The sequence below is a fragment of the Aotus nancymaae genome, unplaced genomic scaffold (genome assembly GCF_030222135.1).
Source record: "Aotus nancymaae isolate 86718 unplaced genomic scaffold, 86718_ANA_hifiasm-v0.15.2.pri h1tg000019l, whole genome shotgun sequence".
Lineage (NCBI taxonomy): Eukaryota > Metazoa > Chordata > Mammalia > Primates > Aotidae > Aotus > Aotus nancymaae.
Window position 1 is genome coordinate 43,219,925 of NW_026988431.1, and position 13,008 is coordinate 43,232,932.

The 13,008-nt window shown below is 36.5% G+C and overlaps 2 protein-coding genes across 3 annotated transcripts in view; both read right to left on the reverse strand.

The window, feature by feature from the left end:
- WWTR1 (WW domain containing transcription regulator 1) overlaps nucleotides 1–3,337 on the reverse strand; it is a 233,902-nt gene extending 230,565 nt beyond the window's left edge. The window contains exon 1 of the mRNA XM_012437092.3: nucleotides 3,263–3,337. The gene's annotated coding sequence lies outside the window, so the exon portion shown is untranslated. The remainder of the gene's footprint in view (nucleotides 1–3,262) is intronic.
- COMMD2 (COMM domain containing 2) overlaps nucleotides 1–13,008 on the reverse strand; it is a 60,331-nt gene that overhangs the window by 46,203 nt on the left and 1,120 nt on the right. For both annotated transcript variants that reach the window (XM_064378792.1, XM_012437094.3), the window contains exons 4-5: nucleotides 12,364–12,537; nucleotides 3,263–3,473 (exon numbers count right to left, since the gene is read on the reverse strand). In XM_064378792.1, the coding sequence (XP_064234862.1) occupies nucleotides 3,276–3,473; nucleotides 12,364–12,537 (372 nt within the window). In that variant the 3' untranslated portion in view covers nucleotides 3,263–3,275. The remainder of the gene's footprint in view (nucleotides 1–3,262; nucleotides 3,474–12,363; nucleotides 12,538–13,008) is intronic.

Genomic DNA, 13,008 nt, shown 5'->3' on the forward strand with positions numbered 1-13,008 from the left:
TAAGAATTAAAATTTGGATAAAAATATCTACTAAAAATATATTTAAATTCTCTGATCTTTTTTCTTTCCTTTAGTATTTTTTCTAAATATTATGAAAGTCATTCAAACTTACTATAGAAATTAAAAAGAAAAAGAAACAGCCATAATTCTGCCACCCAGAAACAACCAGTTAACATTTTTTCCCAGTTTCTTTAGCAAAGTATACAGCACATAATTCAGTATTGTAAAATAATGGGGTCTTCAGTCTACAAAACTATTTTAATAACGGTAAACATTTATTGAGTGCTTTGTAAAGCCTGGTACTATGTTAAACATTCAGTATACATGGTCTCATTTAGTCCTTATAAGCCAATGTAGTAGGTAATCCTATATTCCTATTTTAGAGATTAAACAAATAAAAGGCTTTGAGAATTTATCAAGGACCCATAATAAGCCACAGAACCTAAATTCAAATCCTTTTGTCCAATGAAGACTTACCTCTTAACCTTTTCATAAGATTAAAATGCTAAAAGGACACATACTGTTATGAATTTTAAGGGCTCCTACACATGCATCCTTTATACACACCCTTCATGATTTTTCAAACCATGTCAGATTCTCATTTTTCAATTCTCAAGATACAGCATCTTCTTATAGCATCTTTACCACCTTTCCTGTTTACTGTCTTAAATGTGACCAATCTCAGAAACATCAATAACAAAACAAGCTTGTTGACATTTTGTGAAACATTTAAGGAGACTTCCAAGGAATGTAACATATGTAGACTTTGTGACACGTACATTGGCATGTGCTCACAGCCCTGTTCTGAGATGAGAAGTTATTATTTTGGCTTTGAGACATGAAGGATATGACATTTAAGTCTAAATATGCACCAGCCACTCTTGAAAAATCAGCATACTCATAATCCAAAATGCTCCAAGAGAAATTTAGTTATAGAGGCGCATTACTCAGAGTCAAGAAACTATGGGTTATACTGGAGAGTAAAACAGTGACTACTGCTACAGAAAATTATGTTCATATGCAAGCTATAACAAATATTAAATGTTATATAAAACAAACAACACAGGGGAGTCCACAAGGATGTGGAATGTTTGAGCAAAAAAAGGAAAAGGCTCATTCAATGGCTTGTACTAAAAGATGAGCTCTAGATTCTAAAAGAAGGTAGGCAAACCGCTCCCAACTCACCCTGGTCCCAAAAAGTGAAGAAGGTAGAACATCACAGAAGGAATAATGGAGTACAATGAAAGAAGGCCAAGGGAGGTTGATAAAAATTAAAAAAAAAAAATAGCACATGCTTTCTTGTTTTAATTGGGGTAAGAACAGTGGACACAGAAATGGGAGATAGGTTGTTCTGAGGAGACAAAGGGTTATTGTTTCAGTCTTGGCTGAGGTCAGCCATGTTTATCTTCCATTGAATGTGGACAAATAAAAGGCCTCACAGAGGTAGTTTTTTTTATCATATAAGCTTTGCAGGCATGTTGCTTTTAAAACCAATGACATAGGCTACTAATCCATGTAATAGATAAAGCTTCCCCTTTGTTTGTGAAGTTGTATATATGACAGCTTCACTAATCAAGTTGTCACTATAATTAAAAATTATTTCTGATTATAGTTTGCTGACATCTAATATAGTTTTTTTTTTTTTTTTTTTTTTTTACAACTGTAGAACATACACCTATAGGAAAAGGGTAGCCTAGATGCTGGAGCCATTTCAAGTATGCTTTTCTTCCACTGGCCTATTCCCTGCTAGGCTCTCTCTTCTCTAAAGAGATTGCAACATGGTATCACTCTGACCTGAAAATCACTCTGACCTGAAAATCCCTAATTCTTAGCAAGTAAAGTATTGATAAAGTCTGAAGTGCAGTTTAGAATCTGGTTGCCTCTACAGCCCTTTCTAGGTTATTCCATAAAGATAAGACTCTCAGGATAAGACCTTAGATACAGTTAAGTCTGAACCCTCATTTCCACCCTTTCATACAATTCTTCTCCCTAAGTCAGCCTCTGTGTCTCCGCAATCTCTCAGGCTAACCTGACAAATCAGCACCTGAGTTTTTCAGGCCAAAAGTTTTTGGTTCCTTACTAAAAAACAAAACAAAACATAAATCAAGTTTGTAAGGGAGAAGGGACATTTGTTTATAAAGTAATAAACATGGTCTTTCTTCCCTCATCATAGTTTATTCAAATTATAAAAAGTGACTATAATTTGTATCTGGGACAATCAAGAATTGATTATATTTCTCTGCATCCATTATTTATGACAGGGCCAGGCACAGTGGCTCAGGCCTGTAATCCCAGCACTTTGGGAGGCTGAGGCGGGAGGATTACGAGGTCAAGAGATCAAGACCATCCCGGCAAACATGGTGAAACCCTGTCTCTACTAAAAGTGCAAAAATTAGCTGGGTGTGGTTGTGGCACGTGCTGGTAGTCCCAGCTACTTGGGAGGCAAGGCAGGAGAATCGCTTGAACCCGGGAGGCAGAGATTGCAGTGAGCCAAGATCACGCCACTGTACTCCATCCTGGTGACAAAGCAAGACTCCATCTCAAAAAAGAAATTGTAAATGACAGTGTGTCTCTTAGATGCTTTGGGTATGGTGGAAGAAATCAGTCCTTGACACAATATATGACCACACAAATTTGAGTACCATTTAAGCCAGTTAACCATGATCATGCAAACTTAGGCAATATGGTAAATACTTATCATCTTCACAAAGAAAAATGAATAAACTACCCGTAACAATATAGCATTAAAAATCATATTGATGTTCAATATTCTGTGGCTACTAACATTGTGGGGTGTTTTAAAAGTCAAAAATACTAAACTGTTTAGAAAATTCTGCATAGTAATAGTATTACACTATGAATTTTATTTTCAAATTTGATCAATAAAGAGGAAAATAATACAGTTAAGCAATCAAAAGAAGTAGCAAAACCAGGATAGTCATTCATATATACAGAAGATATAGATTCATTTCTAGCTGATTCAATCCTATTATCATATTTAAAATACAAAATAATGGCCACCCAGCTAATTCTGGTGTTAGAGCATGAGACTTAAAATATAAAATACATCTTAATCTGTCAAGATGACCACAGTTAGCACCAAGAAAGGAACTTTACTTTAGCTTCTGATGATGACCTCAGTATCTTGGAATAGATGCTGAGGAGTCTAGATGTATTTATCATCATGAATTAATAAAAAAATAATTTTGAAAAGTAATTGCTATATATCATCAATTCATAAGTGATTCAAAGGGATTCAAACCTTAAAACTGGCACTATTTGATGTTGCGAACAACTCTCCTACAGTGGTTTGTCTTCATCTCTTCCAATGCTTGTTCCAGTTGTTGAACCAAATGGAGCAGGGTGGCTGGGTCTGTTTGTAGAACTTTGGTGTTGTGATCTCCATTTTGATTAAGGTGTAGCTTTATAGTCACTGCTGGTTTAATCTGTTGCCTGAGACTTCTACTTGCAAGCTTGATTTTGAAGGAAAGAAGAGCACGGTAACTATTTAATAACCATGTGGAATACATATTATTTATAATTCTCTTAAACCATATACAAAATTAAATTTCAGATGAATTATAGACTTCAAAATGAAAAGTAAACTTTAAAACCTTTGAAAAGAAAATAATAAGAGTATAAAAACAATTTTATGGTATGGAAAGATTTCTTAAACATAATATAAAAGGTTTAAACCATAAAGATAAAACTAATAAATTTAACTACATTAAAAGTCAATTTTCTTCAAAGGACACCTAAAGATGGTGAAAAAACAAGTCATAAACCAAGAGAAGATATTTTGCAACACACATATAACCAAAAAAAGATTAGTATCCAGAATGTGTGATGAACTCCTCTGATTTAATAAGAAAAAACCTCAAAACTCAAGACAAAAATATAAAGAAGATCTAAATAAGCATTTTACAGAAGACAAATGAATAAACATAAAAAAATATGTTCAACTTTATTAATTAGGATAATAGCCAATAAACCACATGTAATACCATTTTACAAATATCTGACTAGCAAAAATTAAAAACCTGTCTATACCAAGCACTGCAAGTGACAGTAATGGGAACTCTCATCCAAGGCTTATAAGGGATGAGAAAACCACTTTGGAAAACAATATGCATTACCAGCAATCTACTCCTAAGCATATACCTTAAAGTCTTACACATATACATTTATTCCTGATAGTATATTTCCAAAAACTAAAAATTAGAAATACCTCAAATATTCATTAACAACAGAATGAACAAACCAAGAATAATCACACAATGAATGGCTTACTCAATGGCAGAGAAAAGAAATGAATTACAGCAACATGGGTTATCATAGAAGAAACTAAAAAGAAAATGATGAAAAAAAGCAAGTCGCAGAATACGTACAAGTTTAAAAAATATACAGTTTAGTGACAAAATTTATGTTTAAAAAAACCATAAAGAAAAGATTGGGCTGGGCGCAGTGGCTCACGCCTATAATCCCAGCACTTCGGGAGGCCAAGGCAGGTGGATCACGAGGTCAGGAGTTCAAGACCAGCCTGACCAACAAAGTGAAACCCCGTCTCTACTAAAAATACAAAAAGTAGCTGGGCATGGTGGTGCATACCTGTAGTGCCAGCTACTTGGGAGGCTGAAGCAGAAGAATTGCTTAAGCCCGGGAGGCAGAGGTTGTGGTGAGCTGAGATCACGCCACTATACTCCAACCTGGGCAACAGAGTGAGACTCTGTCTCCGGAAAAAAAAAAAAAAAGAAAGAAATGATTGACAGAAAATTCAGGATAATGGTTTCCTCCAGGTGGCTGGGAGATGGTTACAACCGAGGGATGGTACAGTTCTTCAGAGGTACTCGTTTTATTTGCTAAGCTTGGTGGTGAGTATACCGGTATTTGTTTTATCACTATTCTTTAAACTGAGTACCTATAACCTTTCATTTGTATAAAATATCCCAAAATTTAAAAAATAAGTACTACTGACATATTTTTAAAAGAAAAAACCCAAAACTATAAACAATGACCAACTTGAAGGTCCTTTCGGTCTTTAGAGTCTCCATTAAAAGGAACCAGAACTATCCAAAGCAATAGCTGATTTGAAGTCTAGGAGAGAAACTATACAAGATGAGCCTGAAACATCCTGTCATAGGAGACAGCAAAAAAGTCATCAAAAATAGTGGAGTCATGTCAAGAAGACTAGATTCCAACCTGAAGAGATTTTCAAGTGAATAACAAATCTAAACCTGAGATTTCAGGATAAATTTAATTCCATAACATAAAATATTTTGACTAATAACTTCTTCCAAATAATTCTAGGTAACTTGGGCTTCCAAAAGAACCCAAGATACTGATCCAAGGCTGAAATTTAATGTCCCAAGATAATTTACAAACAATAGGTCAATCCCTTTGAGTGACCTAGTCCTAAACATAAAATAGGTACTTGCAGGCTAAAGTACCAGTTTAAGATCATCTCTGTAGTACAGATAATTATAGATTATGACATATATGCAAACTATACATATAACTGAAAACAGTACTTATTTATTCAATTATGCTTTGTTTATATTTGTTTTTCCTCTACACTGACAGACAGGGACCGCACTGACAGGAACTGAGTGTATGTGGTATGTGATGAAGCCATGACTTTTTTGTTGAAAGACTTAAAGCTACTATCCTCCAATTTTTAGACAACATATCTAAATATCTTTACAAATATCTATACTATTCTTTAATAATTCTAGAAAAGAGATTACATAACATCCCTAACAAACATCTAGTAAGACATTTTTTCTCAGAAAGAAGTTGAATGACAGTACCATAGGACAAAGGACAGTAGCCCACAAAATTCTTAATATGGACTTATTTTTTAAGGGGAATGAAATTCTGTCCTTCTCCCTGTAAACATAACAACAATAAAAACAACTTTAAAATGTCATATGTCAATGCAAATTAGAAAAATAATGAAAAAAATGTTTACTTTGAAGGGCCATATCTCAAGGCACTGAAGAGGGTATTCTGGCAAAAAATATCAAGTAGGAAACAGGATACATAAATTATGTTTCATGTAGCTACAGTTCCTAATTCAGTTCTCTATTTAGCCTCAGAGCAAATAGCATGTGGGCAGGACAGGAAAAGAATGCTTTGAAGGCCGTGCGCAGTGGCTTACACCTGTAATCCCAGCACTTTGGGAGGCCGAGGCGGCGGATCACGAGGTCAAGATTGAGACCATATAGGCCAACATGGCGAAACCCCGTCTCTACTAAAAATACAAAACTTAGCTGGGCTTGGTGGTGCGTGCCTGTAGTCCCAGCTACTTGGGAGGCTGAGGCAGGAGAATCGCTTGAACCTGGGAGGCGCAGGTTGCAGTGAGCTGAGATTGTGCCACTGCACTCCAAACTGGCAACAGAGCGAGACTCTGTTTCAAAAAAAAAAAAAGAATGAAGTAGTAGTTGTAAATGAGCCAGCCCTAAAAGGAACATCCTCCTGCATCAGTCTCAGATAGTGGTATATTCAATTACTAATGCTATTAACAAGGACATCAATTGTGTTGGCAATTTATTAAGTCTGGGGAAATGTCCCTATGAGACACTAAGCTATAATGATTAATTTGATTCCCATAAGCAAGCTCACAATAATTAAGTGGTAATTGTCCATCACTAAGAGTCTACAAGGAACAAGTCAGTTACTTAAACATGAAAGGTGCTGTATCTTGTTACTAGTTTCCTAGCCATATAGCTGGTCTTACCTGATATGCCTTTCTCCCTGAGCAGAAGAATCCACTCCAGTTAAAATCCTATGCAATGGTTTCAACAAATAAGCTCAGGAACTCAATTGGTTCTGAGTAGCTTTTTTAGGCCTTAAATGCACTTCTCCATAAGTAGCAACATTCATTCAGTATACTCTCAACCTTAAACCATACTAGTCCCAGCAATAATGCAGTGATTCAAACTGATTTTACTCCGTAAATGAACTATCTTGAGTTTAATTTTAGGAAATTCAATTTCTTAATTTTAACTTCCAAAAATGTCTTCATAATGGAAAAACTCAAAGCCAATCAATAAAGCCAAAAAATAACTGTTAAAGCCTATTGGACCCCAAAAGTCAGGGGACACTTGCACACACGAGACAGGTAAAGATCTATAAGATAAACTACTGCTGAGCCACATATATGACCATCTTCACATCTCCACTGGGTTATCATGAAAGGACCTAATATAAAGGCTTATCCACAGTCATTTCCCCCATGAACCCCACAAAACTTGCTGCTTATGATGTCCCCCAGAGCACGAACTGTGTTTTGTTCTTTGCTGTATCCACAACACCTGGCACATGTTAGGGGTACAAGAAATATCTGATAAATAACTTAAGAAGCCACTCCCCCTGCCACCCACTCTTTCTATTCCGCACAGAATGCCTATTAGATGCCAGTAGTGTGCTGGGCACACAGTAAGGAACAAGACACAATACCTGCCCTCCTGGAGCCTAGTCTGGTTTATACCACATCCTGTGTTCATGCCTATTCAAGCACTCATCACACTTGATTATAATTGCTGATTTCTAATGAAATTTTATTTTTTGGTCTCCCTTTTACCGTAAGACTGTGAGGACTTAAAGGCAAGCACTGTTTCTTTCACTGCTAAGCCCACAAGGCCTAGCATGCACCAGACATTTAATAAATGGTCTGATAACTGAATAGATGTGTGGAAGCAAGAATGGATTAATGGGACATAAGAAATTATCTTTTTTATTGTTTATCTGCATGTACCTGAAGATGCTCATGATAATGGAATATTCTCTATGCCAGCCACCCTATCCCAAGTGTAAAATTTGAAGATATAGTATGACAGATACATCTTTCTTCTGTCCAAATCCTAAGGCTTTTGTCTCAACTCTTATACCCCTGATGATCCCTCTATTCTTAAATGTTGCTGTTACTTTCAGTGACATTGTGTTGTGTCTAGTGGTTGTTTTCCCTAAAACCATTCTTACTTTAATCACTGGCTTTTATTTTTATTAGTCATGAGCAACCAATGAGATTCAGTGCAGATGTCAGAAAAATCATTCTCATTTGTGATTTGAAATAATTTTGCATCTAAGTTCTAGGCCCACATCCTCACCTAATGTAGAGGCTGCAACTTAAATAAGCTGTCATCACCTTAAATTCAATCTATCTTCAACTGATTAATGCCACGTGTGAGTGTGGCTCTAGTGCGCCTGAACTTCTAATTTTTCAAAAGTTGTCAAAAATTATAATTTTGGTGTGAAATTTCCTACTTTTTTTTTCAAATCATACAAGGGAAGTGGTCAGACTGTGGATACCTTTTTAAAAAATTGACTTGCAGATGGACTAGATGAAGGTCAAGGAGAGGAGTCAAGGATGATCCCAAAAATATTTTTGGCCCGTATGATTCAAACAATGGATGTACCATCTGAGATGGGAGAGGCTACGGAAGGAGCAGTTTTAGTAAGGAGTAGGTATATTAATCCTTTCTCACACTGCTGTGAAAAAATAACGGAGACTGGGTAATTTATAAAGAAAAGAGGTTTAATTGACACACAGTTCCACATGGCTGGGGAGGCCTCAGGAAACTTACAATCATGGCAGAAGGCACCTCTTCACAGGGCGGCAGGAGAGAGACTGAATGCCAAACAAAGGGGGTAGCCCCTTATAAAACTATCAGATCTTGTAAGCACTCACTATCAGAAGAATAGCATGGATAAAACTGCTCCCATGATTCAATTATCTCCTCCTGGTTCCACCCTTGACACATGGGGATTAATACAATCCAAGGTGGTGAAATCTGGGTAGGGACACAACCAAACTGTATCAGTGGGTAAGAAAGGTGAGATTCAGTTTGGGACATAATGCATTTGAATGCTTATCAAATTACCAAAGTGGAGATGTCAAACAGGCTTCAACTGTATGACTCTGAAGTTTGAAGGACAGGTCTAGGCTAAATATATAAATTTGGGAATCCCAAGAATATGGGCATTATTTAAAAATTCAAATTGGATGAAACCAGCTTGAGAATGTAAGTGGAAAAGGTATGAAGATTCAGAACTGACCTTTGAGGCATCCCAATGTTTAAAGGGTAATGAGATAGAAATCGGTAAAGGAGATTGAGAAAGAGGAGCCTGTGAAGTTGGGTGAGAAGCAGAGGAAGTTATTTCCCAGAAGGCAACGAAAGAAAGTATTTCAAGTAGGAAGACATGATTAACTGTGACAAATGCTGTTAATCAACAGAATGGCATAAAAATAAAAAGTGATGACCTTGAGTAAGTTATGAGAGGAGAGTGATGATGATGATGAAGTCTGATTAGAAAGAGTTTAAGAGATGATGGGAAGAGAGAATATACAAATAGAGACAACTCTTTCAAGAAGTCTTGGTATAGGCTAGAAGTGGTGGCTCACGCCTATAATCTCAGCACTTGGGGAGGCCAAGGCAAGTGGATCACTTCAGGTCAGGAGATCGAGACCAGCCTGGCCAACATGGTGAAACCCTGTCTCTACTATAAATACAAAAATGAGCCAGGCGTGGTGGCACCCGCCTGTAATCCCAATTACTTAGGAGGCTGAGGCAGGAGAATCGCTTGAACCCAGTTGCAGTGAGCCGAGATCCCACCACTGCACTGTAGCCTGGGGCAACAAAGAGAGATGCTGTCTTAAAAAAAAAAAAGTCTTAGTATAAAGAGGAGCAAAATAATGGAGTGGCAGTAGGAGGAGTAAATGGCATCAAGACTGGGTTTCTGACTATGTGAAGAAGGCAATGATTCAATAGAGGTAAACAAAGTATGATGCAGGTAAGAGAGGGAATAATTACTAGAACTCTGTCCTCATGAGGGTAAATAGGGATGGACTGAGGTATACAAGGGAAAAGGCTGCCTGTAGATAAGAGCACAGGCACTTCAACAAGAGAAACGGGAGAGAAGGCAGAGCAAGTGGGTCCTAATACAGGCTGAGAGATGTGGTAATTGGTGCTTGTGGGAGTTCTTTCTGATGGCTTCTCTTTTCTTAGTCAAGCTGGAAGCAAGGTCAACAGTTAAGCATGTGAAGCATAGAGATGTTGAGACTTGGAAGAAAGAGAATATATAAGATATGCATGGTCCCTGCTATCCCAGTGTTTACAGTTTAGTAAAACAAACAAACACAAACAACAAAAAATCAGGTACGTTTAAGTGAGATGACTTGCCAAAAGAGGAAGCACAGTGCCATGAAAAGAAAACACAAATGCCACCAAGATTTAACTAGTAGCAGGGGGCATTCCTCCCAGAGGAAGACATCATTTAGAGCACAGATCAGCAAATCTTTTCTATAAAGAGCCAGATAATATTTTAGGCTTTGCAGATCATACTGTTTCTGGCACAACTATTCAACTCTGCCCTTGTACTTTGAAAGCAGCCATAAATAATACATAAACAAAGGAGTATGACTGTGTCCCAATAAAACTTTATTTACAGAAATAGGTAGCAAGCCAGATTTGGCCCACAGGCCATAGTTTGTTGAGCCCTGATTTAAACTGAGACTTAAAAGGATAAGAACGAGTAGAGTCAAGAGGTAGCAGCAAAGCAGAAAAAGCATTTCATATAGAGGAAAAATAATGTGTAAAGGCCTGATGCTCTCCATATTTTGAATTCCCACTTCCATTCAGCTCTGCCCAAAGATGCTAGATTAATTTTCCTAAGTGATTGTTTTTTAATGTTACTCTCTCTCTTTTTTCTTTTTTTTTTTTGAGATGGGAGTCTCGCTCTGTCACCCAGGCTGGAGTGCAGTGGCACAATCTTGGCTCACTGCAACCTCTGCCTCCTGGGTTCAAGCAATTCTCCTGCCTCAGCCTCCCAAGTAGCTGGGACTACAGGCATGTGCCACCAAGCCTGGCTAATTTTTGTATTTTTAGTAGAGATGGGGTTTCACCATGTTGGCCAGGCTGGTCTCAAACTCCTGACCTCAGGCGATCCACCTGCTTCGGCCTCTCAAAGTGCTGTGATTACAGCTTTGAGCCACCACGCCTGGCCTTAATGTTACTCTCTTATCCAAGTATCTACAAGGGCTTCCTGTTGTCTGCTATGTCAGGCCTAAACCCCTTTAACTGAATTTCTATAACCTATTTGGACATTACCTCCATTTGAATTAGAAGAATCCACTACAACAGTGGTTTCCAAACTGTATCGCACATTAGAATTACCTGGGTGAAAAGCAGCTTTAAAAATTCCTGATGGTCAGGCCAAACTCTATACCAATAAATCAGAATTTCTGGGCATTACACACAAACATCAGAATTTTTGTAAAGCTCCCCAGGTTATTCCAATATGAAGTCAAATTTGAAAACTAGTGCACTGTACCACATATTCATATGCTCATTTCTGCATCAATGTGGGCCTTTACAACATATTCTGCCTTATCTGCCAAGAATATTTACTCTAATTTTCTCTATTCATTCATCTTTCTGAAATTTCACTTCCTTTTGCTGGAAGTTTTCTTGAATAATGCCAGCACATATACACAACTACACGCATTTTTTTTTGAAACAGCTGTCATCTTCATTTATATAATTATATTCTTTTCTCCCCATCAAGAACCTTATTTTATAAAGACCTTTAATTATTAGTTATTTTGAGAATGCCTAATATCCCTAACCAAGGTGATAACATCTTTTCCAGTTGACAAAGTATCTTACACTTCTTTTGTGTCTGAAAACATTTAGCACAGCTCTAATCAGTGACAGATGGCATTCAGTACACATCTACTAACTCATCTCTCTCTGCTTAATAAAGACTATATGCAATGATTTGAATATACCCTTTATTTATATGACTTTAAAAACAACTGAAAGATGAATCTCACAAAAAATAATATGTGAGAGAAGTCAGGTACAAAAGAATATTTACTGAGTCATTCCATACATACAAAGTTAAAAAGCAGGTAAAGGTAATTTGTGTTAGAAGTCAGGATGCTGGTCACCTTTGAAAAGGAGGGAAGGGGCAGTAATTGTAAGGAGGCAAGGAAGATGCTTCTGGGGTGTGAGTCATAGTTAAATGCACCATGTGATAATTCATTGAGCAGTACATTGACCTGTGCACTTTTCCACATCTGTTATATTCAAACAGAAAAGTTTTTAAACATCTAGGCACCACCTAAAAAATTTGCATAATCATTTCCTTTTCAAAAATAACCAATTTCTTATAAACTTTGCAAATTAAACTGATTTGAACACACTGAAAATAAAAGAAATGGCCTAAAAGTGAACGTTAAAAAAACAAAGTTTCAAACCGGATCTTAGTTAAGGTGGTAAGGAATACAATAAACAGGATGCAGACCTAAAATAATTCATAATTCTTATATTCTATGTTAAGTTAATTTTTAAAATGCTATACCTGTACATCTAGTCGCCATTCAAGGTTATGATAACTGGGAAGGCTTGGTGCCAATTCACTGAGAATAGTTCTGATTTCTTTTCTGTTGTCCAGATAAAGCTGAAGCAACAATTTGTTTAATTCTTCAGAGAATCCCAGAACAAAAACAGAGTCTTGAAAATCCAGTTCAGAAATCTAAGTAAATTGAGTTTAAAAGAACATCAAATTTATCTTTGTCTAGCTAAAATACCTGATATACACAAAAGAATGTTATCTTCTAATGTATTCTGTCTAGTAAAAGAAACAGTATTCCTTAAAGATAACCATTGCCCACCATGCCAAAATCTGAGTTACTGATACATAAAAGTACTTTATTAAAATATAAAATGGAAATAATTAAAATGCCCAGTTTCCTTTCTTATTCTTCATTAAGCCAGATACTGCTGATATGCAAACAAAATATTAATATTCTCTCTCATCTTAGTATACATATATGGTTTAACAACATGCAGAATTAGAGATACTTCTATATTAGCTATTTATACTAGCAAGAGGTAGTCATGTCCGTAGATGATGTTATATAATTTTTTTAAGATAAATCTTCAAAAACTCAATTATAAACCATTAAAATACACAGGTACCTGCCAGGACTATGATGTAGAGTAC